Below are 16,490 nucleotides of genomic sequence, written 5' to 3'. Positions count from 1 at the left end.
CCCTCCTCTCCTCTGTCCTCACCTCCTTTCCTCTGTCCTCACCCTCCTCTGTCCTCACCTCCTCTCCTCTGTCCTCACCTCCTCTCCTCTGTCCTCACCTCCTCTCCTCTGCTTGATATCAGAGAAACAGATGCTTTTAATGATCCTGATGATGGTGCTGATGATTTAAAGTGATAACACGCATGAGGACATATCCCATCAACACATCCATATCTGTGATCAATATCAAGAGCTTCTGTGCTTCATTGTGCAAACATATTAACCTTCACATTAAGCCCTCTTCTGACAATCTTGTGAAATGTCAATGTCCACATGTTATTCATTCAGGTCTGTAGGACTCACTACATAATGAGAGGTGGGCGGAGTCCCAAGACTGGGAGGAGCCTGTTGGGTACAGTATGCAGCACAGTACATGGTGAACACTGAGAAACTGAATGGCATGGCAGCATGGATGTATGTTTTATTGGATAAGAAAACCAGCATGATGGTAAGCCAGGTACATAGTAATCCTACAGTACATACACAGCACCTTGATACATTTGCACTGTTATTTTCAAACTTTTAAGATAGATTAATTTACTTGGTTAAGGTGCCCTCAAACGTATGGACTAACTTCTTTATGAGTCATTATACACACTAGAAGAACCAATGACCTCACTGAGGTAGCCATTGCAATTAACATGTGTCTTCTCCTTCTACCACGTTCTTAGTCCCACCTGAAATCATGTCCCACCGTCTCATAGAATTTGACATTAAAAGGCCTATAAAAGTCCCGCAGCTGCTCAATGACCTCGCGGTCTATCTGGACATGAGTTCTCCCCTTGGACTTACCCAGGCAGCGCGGCTGGCTGCTGCTCTCGGGCTTCTTCAGACAGGGGAAGCCTTTGGTTCTGTTAAAGTAGAAGTGCTTGTCTGTGATGATGCGCTTCAGGCCCAGGAAGTCCTGCACGCGGCCCAGCTCCCCTGCCGGGTCCGTGATCAAGCGCTCGCCGCTCACGAAGTGGATCTGCGCCGGGCGGAAGTACTGCAACCAGTTCTCCAGGTGCAGGATGTACATGCCGATGCGGATGGCGTTCCACGACGTGTCCACCTCTCCCAGGCTGCGGTTCTTGAAGGCCAGCTCCTCAAAGCTGGGGATGTCGGGCTTCTTGGACAGCGTCTGTGTGTAGTCAGAGATGGCCCGGGTGACGGGGTTGCGCACCACCACGATCAGCTTGGTGTGGTGAGACATGCTGGCGATCCGGCCCGGAGCCTCTCTGGTTACAAAGTAGCTGGGCGTCTTCTCCAGCGTGATCTGGCTGTCCAGCGTCCGCGGCATGAGCGTCCTACACACACACACACACACACGCACGCACACACACACACACACACACACACACACACACACACACACACACACACACACACACACACACAGGAAAGAGTCATTTCCCTAAACTGTGATTCTGTCTCCATGGTGAAGTTAATCACATGTGTCTAATGTCTAGGGTGAAACAGCGATGCTGTGGAATAGAGAGAAATTATCACATTTCAGAACTGTAGCCATAAATCATCATCTCCTTCCTTACAGATGTCCAGTGGATAATGACACTGCATCTGAAAATCTGGGTCATATTAAGTAGGCCATTATTTTCATGAAGTTTCAGGGGGAGAGCAAAGATATCTTGACGTTTGTGAAAAGTAACTTTCTATCCCTGAAGCTTAGGCATTGTGGAGTAATGAGTAATGGAGCCTTTCAGAAACGCAGTAGTGTCAGGCGTTGCTCTGGGAATTAGCTCTGTTACCCCAGGAATGGAACTGGTCATCCCTACAACAGTGAGCCAAATAACACACATATCCCTGCTTCTCTTTCAGTATAAAGTCCTAAGAAGTCTTGGGGTTGCAGGCAAGTTTCAGCCAATTAAAAGCTGAACTTTCTCTACAATTGCCGAATGGAATGCTAGAATCAAAACAACCTTTCTCACAGTTGAGCTCTAAATACTGTGGGCATTCCTGAGGTAAGGGAGCCATAAGTTACCTTTACAATCCTAGAAATATTGATCCGTTTAGCTTGATTTATGAATGGTGTGCTGTTCGCCGCGGCGTCTCTGTTAGCTGGACCAGCTCAGGGCCACAGGCAACCATTACTCTTTCCTGGGAACAAACCACACCTTTCCTCTCAAAAGGCTGAAGAGACACTCTCAGGTTTACAAGATGTGGCCCAAATTCATGTAATCAACCGGACATATTCTCCTTCTTTGTGGCATTTGTACTGTGCAAATTTCTAGTGTTATGGGGACATGCAGTACTGTATGTAAACTATCATTTAAATGAGAAGCCCTCATCTATAATTTACACTACCTTTGAGTTATACAGTAATGCACACTATAACATGCAGCCCTTTGAAATCTGCCATTTCCCTGATGCTGCTGGCAAAGGAGCTGCAAATAGGCACCATGAGAACGTGTGACGTGACCCACAGAACGGACCCCTTCTCTGGGATGCTGTTGCTGGGAGTCTAACACTTCCAGAGCGGCGTGGTGGAAGAGCCCAACGTTGTGTGAACAAAGCAAACTGTCACCTCAGTGCTGACAAGATGGAGGGGAAATATGTACCGTGTCAGCTTCTGCAGCTGTTACTGGAACTGCTACAAAATCATCACAACTATAAAATGTGGACAGCATGAAATATTTAGCAAGAGAGAGCATTTTCAGGGCAAATAAATACAGTAGCATTAGCATAGCAGTAATATATATATATATATATATATATATATATATATATATATATATATATATTAAGGCTGTCAAACGAAAAAAAATCATATTAATTACATGATCTGTAATTAATTAATCGCGATTAATCGCAAATTGATCGCATATCCATTTTTTGCATTGTGTCTTTGTGATTGTGATTACTGGCCGATGTGATGTGAGTTACCATAGTTAGATTAAGGAAAAGCCTTATGGGTAATTAGGTTGTTCCAGGCAGTTTTAGTAAAAAGTGATGTCATGCTTGTAAGTTGTAACCTCAGTTGATTCAGTAAAAACTCTGTTGGTATAAAACGTTTCTCCTGCCTGTGCTTCGGTTCTTTTGAGAGCCTAACCCTAACCGGGTAGTAGACATAACACAGCTCTTAACACAACACAGCTCTTAACATAACACAGCTCTTAACATAACACAGCTCTTAACATAACACAGCTCTTAACATAACACAGCTCTTAACATAACACAGCTCTTAACATGTTTCTGAGATGATAAGTTAGGCTAGAACGGCCCCGATGGAATACAATTCTTTCTTGCAGATATTGCAACCGACCACGCTCGTATTACTGTAATTAAAGTAAACTCTCCGTTTAGAGGGCAAAGCAAAGTCTGATTATCCGCCTCCTTGAGTTTGTTTGAAGGTAATGATGCTTTTGCGTGACACACGACGTAGCCTACGGGGTCATTCACACGACGTAGCCTACGGGCTCATTCACACGACGTAGCCTACGGGGTCATTCACACGACGTCGCCTACGGGGTCATTCACATGACGTAGCCTAGGGGGTCATTCACACGACGTAGCCTAGCGGGTCATTCACACGACGAAGCCTAGCGGGTCATTCACACGACGTAGCCTACTGGGTCATTCACACGGCGTAGCCTAGGGGTCATTCACACGACGTAGCCTACGGGCTCATTCACACGACGTAGCCTACGGGCTCATTCACACGACGTAGCCTACGGGGTCTTTCACACGACGTAGCCTGCGGGGTCATTCACACGACGTAGCCTACGGGGTCTTTCACACGACGTAGCCTACGGGCTCATTCACACGACGTAGCCTACGGGGTCTTTCACACGACGTAGCCTACAGGGTCATTCACACGACGTAGCCTACGGGCTCATTCACACGACGTAGCCTACGGGGTCTTTCACACGACGTAGCCTGCGGGCTCATTCACACGACGTAGCCTACGGGCTCATTCACACGACGTAGCCTACGGGCTCATTCACACGACGTAGCCTACGGGCTCATTCACACGACGTAGCCTACGGGGTCATTCACACGACGAAGCCTACGGGCTCATTCACACGACGTAGCCTACGGGCTCATTCACACGACGTAGCCTACGGGCTCATTCACACGACGTAGCCTACGGGGTCATTCAGGTTCAAATTAAGTTTATGAAATGTATTTGTGAAACAAATTTCAGGGGCTGGGGCCAGGTGGTTAGTAGCCTGATATTCAGATTCCGGGGCTGGGGCCAGGTGGTTAGAAGCCTGATATTCAGATTCCGGGGCTGGGGCCAGGTGGTTAGAAGCCTGACATTCAGATTCCGGGGCTGGGGCCAGGCTGAGTGGGGGAATCAACAGCTGGTGTTTTTACTTAACTTGCTTTGGTGGAAAGACGTGTCATCACTGCAATATGTGCACAGCTATTTTTTTCAAATGTAAACTTCCATCGCAATTCCCCACGCCCAATATGAACGTCTGTTGAACGTCCAATATGAAACCAGCTTCACCTCGGCCTGTCCTGTTCTCTCCAATATGAAACCAGCTTCACCTCGGCCTGTCGTGTTCTCTCCAATATGAAACCTTCTTCACCTCGGCCCATCGTGTTCTCTCCAATATGAAACCAGCTTCACCTCGGCCCGTCGTGTTCTCTCCAATATGAAACCAGCTTCACCTCGGCCCGTCGTGTTCTCTCCAATATGAAACCAGCTTCACCTCGGCCCGTCGTGTTCTCTCCAATATGAAACCAGCTTCACCTCGGCCCGTCGTGTTCTCTCCAATATGAGACCAGCTTCACCTCGGCCTGCGTGTTCTCTCCAATATGAAACCAGCTTCACCTCGGCCCGTCGTGTTCTCTCCAATATGAAACCAGCTTCACCTCGGCCTGCGTGTTCTCTCCAATATGAAACCAGCTTCACCTCGGCCTGTCGGTTTCTCTCCAATATGAAACCAGCTTCACCTCGGCCTGTCGGTTTCTCTCCAATATGAAACCAGCTTCACCTCGGCCTGTCGTGTTCTCTCCAATATGAAACCAGCTTCACCCCGGCCCGTCGTGTTCTCTCCAATATGAAACCAGCTTCACCTCGGCCCGTCGTGTTCTCTCCAATATGAAACCAGCTTCACCCCGGCCTGTCTGTTCTCTCAGCCAGAGTTTATGTGTTTACAGGGCTGAATGCCTGCATACACAAATAGGTGCACATGCCTTTCAGTAATCCAGCCAAGTAAACACTCGTGTTTGGAATAACAGGAGGAAGTTTGGATATTGGCAGTATGATTCATTTGCATTAATTATTTTTAACGTGTTGAAGTGTTCCCGTAATTGCGAGCGTTAACGTTGACAAAAGACGCATAGCAGGAATGTCATTGAGGCGTTTGGTTCATGTATGAATGAATCACTAACGACCCTGGGTAGGATATCACAATAATGAACTAGGAACTATAATATCACAGTAATGAACTAGGAACTATAATATCACAATAATGAACTAGGAACTATAATATCACAGTAATGAACTAGGAACTATAATATCACAGTAATGAACTAGGAACTATAATATCACAATAATGAACTAGGAACTATAATATCACAATAATGAACTAGGAACTATAATATCACAGTAATGAACTAGGAACTATAATATCACAGTAATGAACAAGGAACTATAATATCACAGTAATGAACTAGGAACTATAATATCACAGTAATGAACTAGGAACTATAATATCACAATAATGAACTAGGAACTATAATATCACAGTCATGGACAGATAACTGTCATATCACAGTGATGTACAGAGAGCTATGTGTGTAAAGGGACCCAGGGAAGTAGCTTGCGATGCTTCTAGGTTTGACTGAATGGAGGTCAGTCATTCACGTGTGTCTCTAGATGACTGGTCATCGGTTGACAGAACCTTTTCCTGGTGTATAATGAGTCATACCTCCAGGGAGAGGGCTGATTACCTGCTATGTTCATGAACAGGGCAATGGCATCAGCCCCCTTGGGTTTAGATGGCTCTGTCTGTCAATGTGCTTTAGTACAGGTATGTATAGTACAGGTATGTATAGTACAGGTGTATAGTACAGGTATGTATAGTGCAGGTATGTATAGTACAGGTATATAGTGCAGGTATGTATAGTGCAGGTATATAGTACAGGTATGTATAGTGCAGGTATGTATAGTACAGGTATGTATAGTACAGGTATATAGTGCAGGTATGTATAGTACAGGTATGTATAGTACAGGTATGTATAGTACAGGTATGTATAGTACAGGTATGTATAGTGCAGGTATGTATAGTACAGGTATATAGTGCAGGTATGTATAGTACAGGTATATAGTACAGGTATATAGTACAGGTATGTATAGTACAGGTATATAGTACAGGTATGTATAGTGCAGGTATGTGAGAAACTCCTCCTGGTCTTGTGACATCACCAGGATGTAGTGACATGTTGCCAAGGTTACAGTGACACGCTTCACAGGTTTTATCACCATATAACCTGAACACATCACCTGAACACATCACCTGAACACATCACCTGAACACATCACCTGGCCTGTTTACTGGTATCGCTGTCTAACAGCTGGTCAATATTGCAGAGTGAATGGGTGTGGTTCCTCAGACATGCTCTACGATCCATGGGCTGGAAGTTTCACACTTATTTGCTTGCTTTAGTTTCACCTCACACACACACACACACACACACACACACACACACACTCTCTGGAGTAACGGACTGGCACGTTGGTGTCATGAATCACACAAATAGGAGATTGATGTCATCCTCTGTCTCACCGTCATCCTGTGAGTTGAAACTAAATTCATTGGGGCAATTGACAGAGCCGTCTTCTGCCCCGGTTATTACCTCAGCTGAAGCCAGGCTGCATTACCGTCTCTGGCTGGGACATTTTAATCACTCCGCTAAAATGAACTGAGGTGTGAAGGACCTGTCTTGATATTGTAAATGTGCCCAGTTCTCACTACGTTGCAAAAAGATATAGCAATTTCCTTTTCAGCTGTAAAAAATGAATGTGTGCAGGTGACACAAGCGAATATCTGATACTGTAGATACATTCACAACACAAAATGCCAATTCTGGCATAAAAAATATGCATTTCTGTCAAGAGTAAATGCAATGAACTCGGCTCACTTTTGCAACTTAACGCAAAAAGCTTAAAGCTCTCTCCGTGACGAGAGCCGGTGAATATGGCATGCAGACCGCTGCGCCCAGTAAAGGTCAGCGTTGGATCCTCTCCCTCTCGCACAATCAATGACCCCCAACCTCAGCGGGTGTCACAGCATTGATGTTTGAAACCAAGTGGGGATTGAGTACATTAGAAGAGTCTGACTAGAGTCCTGAAGAAATATTTGCTTTGGCACACACACACACACACACACACATATACACACTCACACTCACACACGTTGCTTTAGCTACTGAAATAATGTGTGTGACAAGCAGACACACATGAATCACGCGTGTCAGATAAGAAGAATCAGATAAAAAGAATCAGATATGGGATTGTTGCTGGTAAATCACCCACTAAATCATGAGCTTGTCTGTTGTATCTAGATGTATGGATGTGTCTCTCCTACCAGGCAGGGCTGTAATAACCTCCAGCAGCCTGAGGGCCAGCAGCTCAACGCTGTGGTCCGGCGCCGTGGGAGGGGCCACGCTCTCAACACACTTCCTCTGGGCCTCCTTTTACTAATCAAAGTCTGAGGGCTGGACAGTGATGCGCAGGCTAGGACCCATCTGATGGGGATTTAAATTGGAAACCATCAATCACCACAGCCCTCGCTAGCAAGAACAGACTTAGACAGAGATTTAGACCGGCCTGTATCTCCTAGCAGAGCATGCCTGTCATCACAGAGACTCATAATGAACTCTGCCCATTAAACAATGGTCTTCTGCATAGCTACAGTCTGAGCAGGGGCCGTGCCAACATCAAAGAAACCGTCATCTTCCGTGTGAGGAATTCTGGGTAGTTTTTAGAGAGCCTCACATAAAAACACGTCTCCTGGCTCATCCTCATCAGCAGACACAGTGAGGAGACCAGAGAAGGGTCTCACTCTGAGAAGGGTCTCACTCTGAGAAGGGTCTCACTCTGAGAAGGGTTCACTCTGAAGGGTTCACTCTGAGAAGGGTCTCACTCTGGGAAGGGTGAGACCAGAGAAGGGTTCACTCTGAGAAGGGTGAGACCAGAGAAGGGTCTCACTCTGAGAAGGGTGAGACCAGAGAAGGGTCTCACTCTGGGAAGGGTTCACTCTGAAGGGTCTCACTCTGAAGGGTCTCACTCTGAGAAGGGTCTCACGCTGAGAAGGGTTCACTCTGAGAAGGGTGAGACCAGAGAAGGGTGAGACCAGAAAAGGGTCTCACTCTGAGAAGGGTTCACTCTGAAGGGTCTCACTCTGAGAAGGGTTCACTCTGAGAAGGGTGAGACCAGAGAAGGGTGAGACCAGAGAAGGTTTCACTCTGAAGGGTCTCACTCTGGGGAGGGTAAGCTCTGAGCTCCCATGCTCAGTAGAAACATGGATGGTCTTCCCTCTATCTTCTGCTCAGACTAGCAGTCCTGCAAATGAACTCCCAGGTGATATTCAGAACCATTCCTCCCATGTGGGCATATTTACACACAGGCGGGAGCCTTGTTGTACGTTCTGCATACTGTACGTACTGTACTGTGAGCGTTAATGGTTTTTCAGTTCACAGATTCAGTTCACAGTACAGATTATTTTCAGAGAATACTTTAATTTGGAAGCCTTTTATTTGCCATTAACATCGGCAAATTTAAAACAGTGCATATTATACCTATGGTGTTCTGTGAGTTCTATCACACGCTAGTTCAGTACTGAGATTGATCTGGAATGATGTATTTAGAAAGACAACTTGTTAAGACTACAAATACGACATGTTTGTGTATTCTCTCTCATAGCGTCTCAGCTGCACTGACTGGCGACTGCTTGCATCCAGGGTGTGTCTGATAAGAGGGAGCCGCTCGGCTCTGTCTCCTCTTTAATATATCAGCTTATTAATATTTCACTCACTCAGACTTCTGCTGGGATGACTTCCAACCGTTAATTACCAGCGAACAACAGAAGCTGGCCTCAATGAAAGTCAATTAAAAGTTTAGGACGGCCGACCCAGACAGACCCAGGACTGGAACCGCAGTCAGGTCAGGTGAACGGCTAACAGGACCAGATCAGCACCACCACTGGAATCAACTCGCTTCTATTCAATGTAGCCCAAACGAGCCCATTCAGACCTCAAATGAGCCCATTCAGACCTCAAACGAGCCCATTCAGACCTCAAACGAGCCCATTCAGACCTCAAACGAGCCCATTCAGACCTCAAATGAGCCCATTCAGACCTCAAACGAGCCCATTCAGACCTCAAACGAGCCCATTCAGACCTCAAATGAGCCCATTCAGACCTCAAACAAGCCCATTCAGACCTCAAACAAGCCCATTCAGACCTCAAACGAGCCCATTCAGGCCTCAAACGAGCCCATTCAGACCTCAAATGAGCCCATTCTGTCATCCTGGCTGTGCACATGTATTCTCTGGAATAACAACATTCTGTATTCTAATCCACTGGGGAATAAGGAACTATTGCCCTCCTGAAGCACTGAGGGGGATGAGAAACTATTGCCCTCCTGAAGCAATAACACGCCAGATTGAAGCGGGCCAAACTCTGCTACTTTGTCTGACATGGGAAACTGTCCAACTTCTCCAAAATGAAGACACTCAGGAATTGCATTGTAGGATGCAAAGCTGCATATTCTCAGATGAGAAACAATATTATGTAAATGTTTAAGCTTCATTGGGGAAAGGGACTTTAGATGGACCCCTGTACTGTGTTAGTATGCATGTGCGCTCGTGCGTCCCGAGCTCAACACCTGGGGACACTTCATGTTCCCAATGCCAGCTGCGTTTAGCTTTGCACATAAACAAACTATGCTTTGTGTCTCAGTAGAAGTATAGTCTATTCTAATTAAGAGTTTGTCTACTTTCTATGCTGTGTTCACACTGGAGAGCTTTTTTCAAGTAAAAGCAATGGGCAACAGCTGCATGATGAAACAATGAAGTGCATAAAACAAGCCGCCTCCACCTTTATTTGTTCAAAATGGGACAAAAAAACCTGGGCTGCATTCTGAATCACATACTTCCATACAATATAGTGTGCCAAGGAAGGATGCAGTATGTCCCAATACATAGTATGCCAAATGCAGTATGGCAGAAATACCAGGATGACCTACTACTGTACATCTGGTCGCAGTATGCAGGCCGGCATCCTTTTCTGGCTACTCTGACCCACAGTAATGTTTTGGCTGGCTTGTGTGTGTTTGTATATTTAGATGTTAGCAGGATTGAATGGCTGTCCGTGTTTGGGCAACTCTTGGACCTGCCCAGTGATTCAGAACCACTCCAAAATGGAATGGGTTCTAAGTTGCTACACTACCGAGTTGCTCCACCAAGTTTCATTTTTGGTAATAATGGTCCATGAATGGCGGCTCATGGCCAGTGGTGTTTGGGCCGCTCAGCTCATGGCCTCGGGGGTTCTAAGGTGGACCATGCTCACCCTTCCAGGCTCAGAGACGAGCAGTCCAGTAGCTTTTGTGTAAATCTGCTAACAGACACACACCACCGAAAACATGACCTCTTTACCTGCGCTGTTGCTGGGGCAGAGGTAACAACCCATTACATTCTGGACTGGATTGGAATCATGGGCGGGTCAATCATGGGGCGGGTCCATCATGGGGCGGGTCCATCATGGGGCGGGTCCATCATGGGGCGGGTCCATCATGGGGCGGGTCCATCATGGGGCGGGTCCATCATGGGGCGGGTCCACGAACCGCCCAAACATGGTTGGGCCGGCCGTTCACTTCCATTCATTTTTTGGACTAGGATTATGCAAAATCTACCAAACTACTTCTCATGAAACTCAGTGGAAAAGCACCATCTGAGCACCATTTCTAGTTAGTCATTCCGTTAGATGGGGTCAGACGTGATGACCAGCTCTCTACTTCCTTGAGGCATGCAGAAAGAGGCTCTCACTTGTGATGTGAGGAGTCTCTCTGAAAGGCTCGGACGCACGTAGCCCAACGCTGTGAAGCTACTGGCGCTCTAGTTCTGCGTGGACTGCCTCAGATCACACTTTGATCAAGAGTGTCACTCCAAGTGAGAAGCCGGGCAAATGTAACAGGGTGGCCAGAAGTGACATCATGCTACACCCAATCCTTTCATCTAGCTGCAAACCGCCCAACATGTAGCTCAAAATAGTTGGCGCTACATTATTCATAAGTTACATAATGTGTTTTATATTACACCGAACCTTTCAGTGACGGTGCGAGTGGTCAGACTCTTCTCATTTGTAAGAACCAATAAGGCGATCCCGGCTTCTGCAGGTGGAATGTGGGCGTGTGCTCAGACGCTCGGGGTCCGACAGGAAGGCTGTGTGTGAACTTGGCTTTATATATAGTAGTTTGAACTTGGCTTTATATACAGTAGTTTGAACTTATATACTTATATTTATATTTATATACTGTACAGTAGGGTGCAGGTTCAAAGTACAAACAAAACACATAGGTGAGGCCGTCAAAGGTCTCATATTGTACAAACACCAGTTAGAATGTTGTTCACCTACCATTTTTGCCTTTGTTGACATTGCCAAATAGGCTACACAATGTACAGTATGCTACACAGCTGAGCGGACAGCCTGGTCACTTAGCTACTGTAGCTCCCATCTATCAATCAATCAAGGTGTCTTCAAAAAGAAAATGATCATGTTTATCAATGATGGGTTCACCCTCCAAAATCATGCGTTTTTATCAAACTCAGAATCAATGGATTTGAGCATCACTCAAGATCAAGATGGCTCTGCTGCCTGTGCTTAATGCTAGGTACTGTAACTGTATGCCTAATGCCTGGTTTAGGATTATAGTTGCTGTTGTATGTGTGGTTGTATTTTCTGCAGATTTGAATTGTCACCTGGTGCCTGAATTTTGTGTTTTCCTTTACATAAAGACATTGCCACCATATTGATGCATTGATGCAGAAAAGGCACACAATTGGTGCGTAAAAATGAACCAGGATGCAGGAAATATAAGTATATCTATCGTCTCTAAGTATCAGTACCTTCATTTGACTGTACATGCTGACGCAATGCATCATGGGCCGAGGTCTGTGCTCTCTGAGGGCCCTTCTGTTTGTGGTTCTGATGGCAAATTCTGTGGAAGACTGTACAGTAAACATAGGAGCATGTCAGCATGGCCCCACAGTACGTCACGTTTAAATGTAGCTCCTCTGTGATATGTTCTGGGATCTGATCTGGGACCTTTTGCACATGTGCTTCTGTATGTATGTCATGCATCTGCTCATTCAGTTTCATGTCAGGCTTATCTCCTGTGTGACCTTCCACAACCAACAGTTAGATCTGATATGATATGATATACATAGTCCTAGAGGAATACAGTCAGTAGTGGTCTACAGTATGGGAAACCCACAAACCCTCTGGCTTTGCTGCTGTCAGCTCAATCTAGTTACTTATTCAATATCAAATCAGAATATCAAAACCTCACTGCGCCTTGGTCTCTTTTCCCTGAGAGGGAGTTGTTTAATGAATGTTAACCGATCCGTGTCTGTGAGCCATGTGTGGATTAGGACCGTTCATCAGTGATGCAGAGAGGGTCCTGGTCATCACACACACTAGAATGTGTTTCCCCTGTTAGACGTCTGACCACAGCCTCTCACGGCTTCTCCTCCCTCAGCCCATTAACGCTGGACCAGGAGAATATTCCTTCTTGCAGCAAAAGCTAAGAGGCCTCTCACACATTTTGATCATTTCTCAGGGAATCTGTTTGAAGTGCTTCTGACTCCTAAAATCAATAACGCTGAGATGCCCTTTTAAGTTCTCCTGGTGTGTGTAGTGGTGTGTATTTGTTAGATTTTTTATGATCCTGCTGCAAAATGAAAATTGTGGCCACGGAAGTGATGGAAAATGGGTTGCGGTATAATGTCCACTTTAGCAGCATACGTAGTTGTGTGAAGACTGCCTCACCATCTAAATGAGGCCACATGGGTCTTTTCTATTCTGGAGATACAGTAATGAACACTGTGCCATTTCTCTGTTTCCTGCCTCACCGCTCTGTCGGTTCCAGAGGGTAATAACAGACCAGAATAGAATAATAAGAAGGTAGTAAAGATGGTATTACTCAAGCTGGGAAAGTCATAGACGCTTATCGTTTATAAGTCTTAAGTCAAGTCTGACGTGATTTAATCCAGCAAAAACTAATTCAATAGATGGTCTTTGTCATCACTGGGGGTGACACAAAATGAGGGACCCCCCCCTTCTAAAACACATGATTAAAGCAGCTTTATAGTAAACTTTTGACTTAATCAGCCAATTTATCTTTTTCATTACCATTGGCATTTATGTGCCTCTTTGTGTGAGATGTCAGTGGCTCAAATAAAATTGCTTCCTGAGAGGATTAAGGAAACTGTTGCTATGTCCTGGTCTGTGTGGCATTTTAATTAATCAGCCCACAAATACCATTGATGAATTTAGAGTGTGTGTGTGTGTGTGTGTGTGTGTGTGTGTGTGTGTGTGTGTGTGTGTGTGTGCGCAGTATGTGTGTGTGTGTGTTCTCACTGCTGAGTCTCATGCATGGATGTTGTAAATTAATGTTTGTTATACCTACAAGAAAACCACTTAGGAATATTTAGCTACAGTACTTTTCCTTCCCGTTGCTCTCTAATGTACAGGAAAGGCTCAGTAAACTGTTTGTGCTCCTAAAGTCTGACTCGTCTCTTAAGAGTCCGTCAAGCCGTCGTATTGATCTCAGCTGTCCTTGAAAGAGTCTGACTCTATTGACTTAAACACAGCGGGGATGGATGCCTTCATGCTGTGAGGGGACAGAGAACATGAACACAAACACACAGCCTGGCGAGGCTTCCAGTCAACCGACCTGACAAAGCCCTCCAGACAGTCCCTGCTAATGGCTCCTCGTCTGTCTCCGTGGGCTCGTCATCCGCCTGGAGACGAGGCCCCTGCGGAGTCCAGACGGACGCTGCTCAGCACCGTGTTCTGTCAGAGAGGCTAATGTCACAGCCACGCAATAGTGCAGCTCTGGGCTTCAGACTGCCGCTGATGAGAACTGATGCCGTCTCTCAGAGCTCTCAACTCTCCTCGGAGCTCCAGCACCTCGCCCTGACGACGCTGAACACCTGCTAGTACCCTGCTCAACACCTAGCCCTGACGACGCTGAACACCTGCTGGTACCCTGCTCAACACCGAGCTCCACCTGCTAGTACCCTGCTCAACACCTAGCCCTGACGACGCGGGGGCCGGAACACCTGCTAGTACCCTGCTCAACACCGAGCTCCACCTGCTAGTACCCTGCTCAACACCGAGCTCCACCTGCTAGTACCCTGCTCAACACCGAGCTCCACCTGCTAGTACCCTGCTCAACACCGAGCTCCACCTGCTAGTACCCTGCTCAACACCGAGCCCTGACGACGCTGAACACCTGCTGGTACCCTGCTCAACACCGAGCTCCACCTGCTAGTACCCTGCTCAACACCGAGCTCCACCTGCTAGTACCCTGCTCAACACCGAACCCTGACGACGCTGAACACCTGCTGGTACCCTGCTCAACACCGAGCTCCACCTGCTGGTACCCTGCTCAACACCGAGCTCCACCTGCTAGTACCCTGCTCAACACCGAGCTCCACACCTAGCCCTGACACGGGGGTGTTAACCTGACTCCAGGGTGTTAACACCTGCAGGTACCCTGCTCAACACCGGGGGTGTTAACACGTACCCTGCTCCACACCTAGCCCTGACTCCAGGGTGTTAAGCTGACTCCAGGGTGTTAACACCTGCTCAACACTCTCTCAGCTGCAGGCTGCCTGTGGCAGGGAGGGAAGAGTCTGGTCCTCATCATGCTCAGAGATCAATACCATGTTGTTGCTGGAGAGGATTGATCAACAACCTGACATAGAAAAGGTCCATTACCCTGGTCCCTGTTCTGCATGCTGCTCTGCTCTCAACATGGCTACTAGACCAGTGAGGTACAGGATGGTCATGCAGTAGTGTGTGTGTGTGTGTGTGTGTGTGTGTGTGTGTGTGTGTGTGTGTGTGTGTGTGTGTGTGTGTGTGTGTGTGTGTGTGTGTGTGTGTGTGTGGTATTTAACCCAAGGTTGCAAACCAAGTCAATGATAGTTTGATTAAAAAACATGAAAATGTTTTCACTCTTTTTTTGTGTTTATAAATACTAGACATATATTTCCTTCTACAGTCTGTCTGTGCACAATGTAGTGGAGAAGGTATTTGTGGTCATTGAAAAATCCACTTGAATTATTGTTTAATATAGGCTACTGTAAGGTGATAGTTGAATATACTGTAAGGAACACTCCTCCCTTTCGCTCCATGGCCAGTGTCTTGGGGGAAAGGTGTATATGCGTGTGTCAGTGAGAGAGAAAGAGAGAATACAATGCCATTCATTGATCACAAGTATGCAACCATAGTTCCCTAAATGCTGATCTGATTGAGGCTGAACCCACCTGTACCAGTCCAGACCCCGGTCATAGTTCCCTAAATGATGAGGTGATTGAGGCTGAACCCACCTGTACCAGTCCAGACCCCGGTCATAGTTCCCTAAATGATGATCTGATTGAGGCTGAACCCACCTGTACCAGTCCAGACCCCGGTCATAGTTAAATGAGTATCTGATTGAGGCTGTACCCACCTGTACCAGTCCAGACCCCGGTCATAGTTCCGGTCGAAGAAGTGCGGCTCTGTCCCAAGCGCGCGCACGTCCGGGTGAATCCGGATGAACTCCAGCACCGCGCGCGTGCCGCCCTTCTTCACGCCCACTATCAGCGCGTTGGGTAATTTCTTATTTCCATATTTTTGTGCAACAGTGATATTATTCAACTTAAATTCAGACGAGACAATATTCCGTGCGTGAGCGGCAGGGAAGGCGGAGAGTGTACTTTGGTTGCGAGTATGACTTGATCCTTGTTGAGTGAGTGTCACGCCCCTCGTGCGCGTGGGGAAAGTGCAATCATGTATTTTTTGCAGAAGTTTCTGGCTTCCTACATTCTTGTGATGGAGGCAACTTTTCTCCTCGATAGTCTGGTTTGTCATGATTGTGCCGCCACAAAAAAGAATGCTGTAGCATAAATATGTAAAGGACAATGAAAGCATGAATATAAAAATAAAGCGTTTGCTTAACCTATTAGAAGATGGCACGATTCGACTTGAGAGCGACCTGTATGCCATGTCTCCATGGGTTAAGGGACTGCATCTTCATGTCTCCATGGGTTAAGGGGCTGCATCTTCATGTCTCCATGGGTTCAGGTGCTGCATCTTCTTCATGGGTTAAGGTGCTGCATCTTCATGTCTCCATGGGTTCAGGTGCTGCATCTTCTTCATGGGTTAAGGTGCTGCATCTTCTTCATGGGTTAAGGGGCTGCATCTTCTTCATGGGTTCAGGTGCTGCATCTTCT

At 46.5% G+C, this 16,490-nt stretch overlaps 1 protein-coding gene across 1 annotated transcript; it reads right to left on the bottom strand.

Annotated features, from left to right (window-relative positions):
* Positions 1 to 706: 706 nt before the first annotated feature.
* Positions 707 to 16,266, bottom strand: hs3st2 (heparan sulfate (glucosamine) 3-O-sulfotransferase 2; the record flags this gene model as incomplete). Its single annotated transcript, XM_084439160.1, has 2 exons — positions 15,728 to 16,266; positions 707 to 1,325 (listed from the first exon to the last, which is right to left on the bottom strand). Exons 1-2 carry the CDS (start codon positions 16,261 to 16,263, stop codon positions 707 to 709), a joined length of 1,155 nt encoding a protein of 384 aa, XP_084295286.1. The 5' UTR covers positions 16,264 to 16,266.
* Positions 16,267 to 16,490: the final 224 nt, after the last annotated feature.

The sequence above is a fragment of the Borostomias antarcticus genome (assembly GCF_949987555.1).
Source record: "Borostomias antarcticus genome assembly, chromosome: 5".
NCBI lineage: Eukaryota > Metazoa > Chordata > Actinopteri > Stomiiformes > Stomiidae > Borostomias > Borostomias antarcticus.
This window is presented reverse-complemented; position numbering and strand designations above follow the sequence as displayed.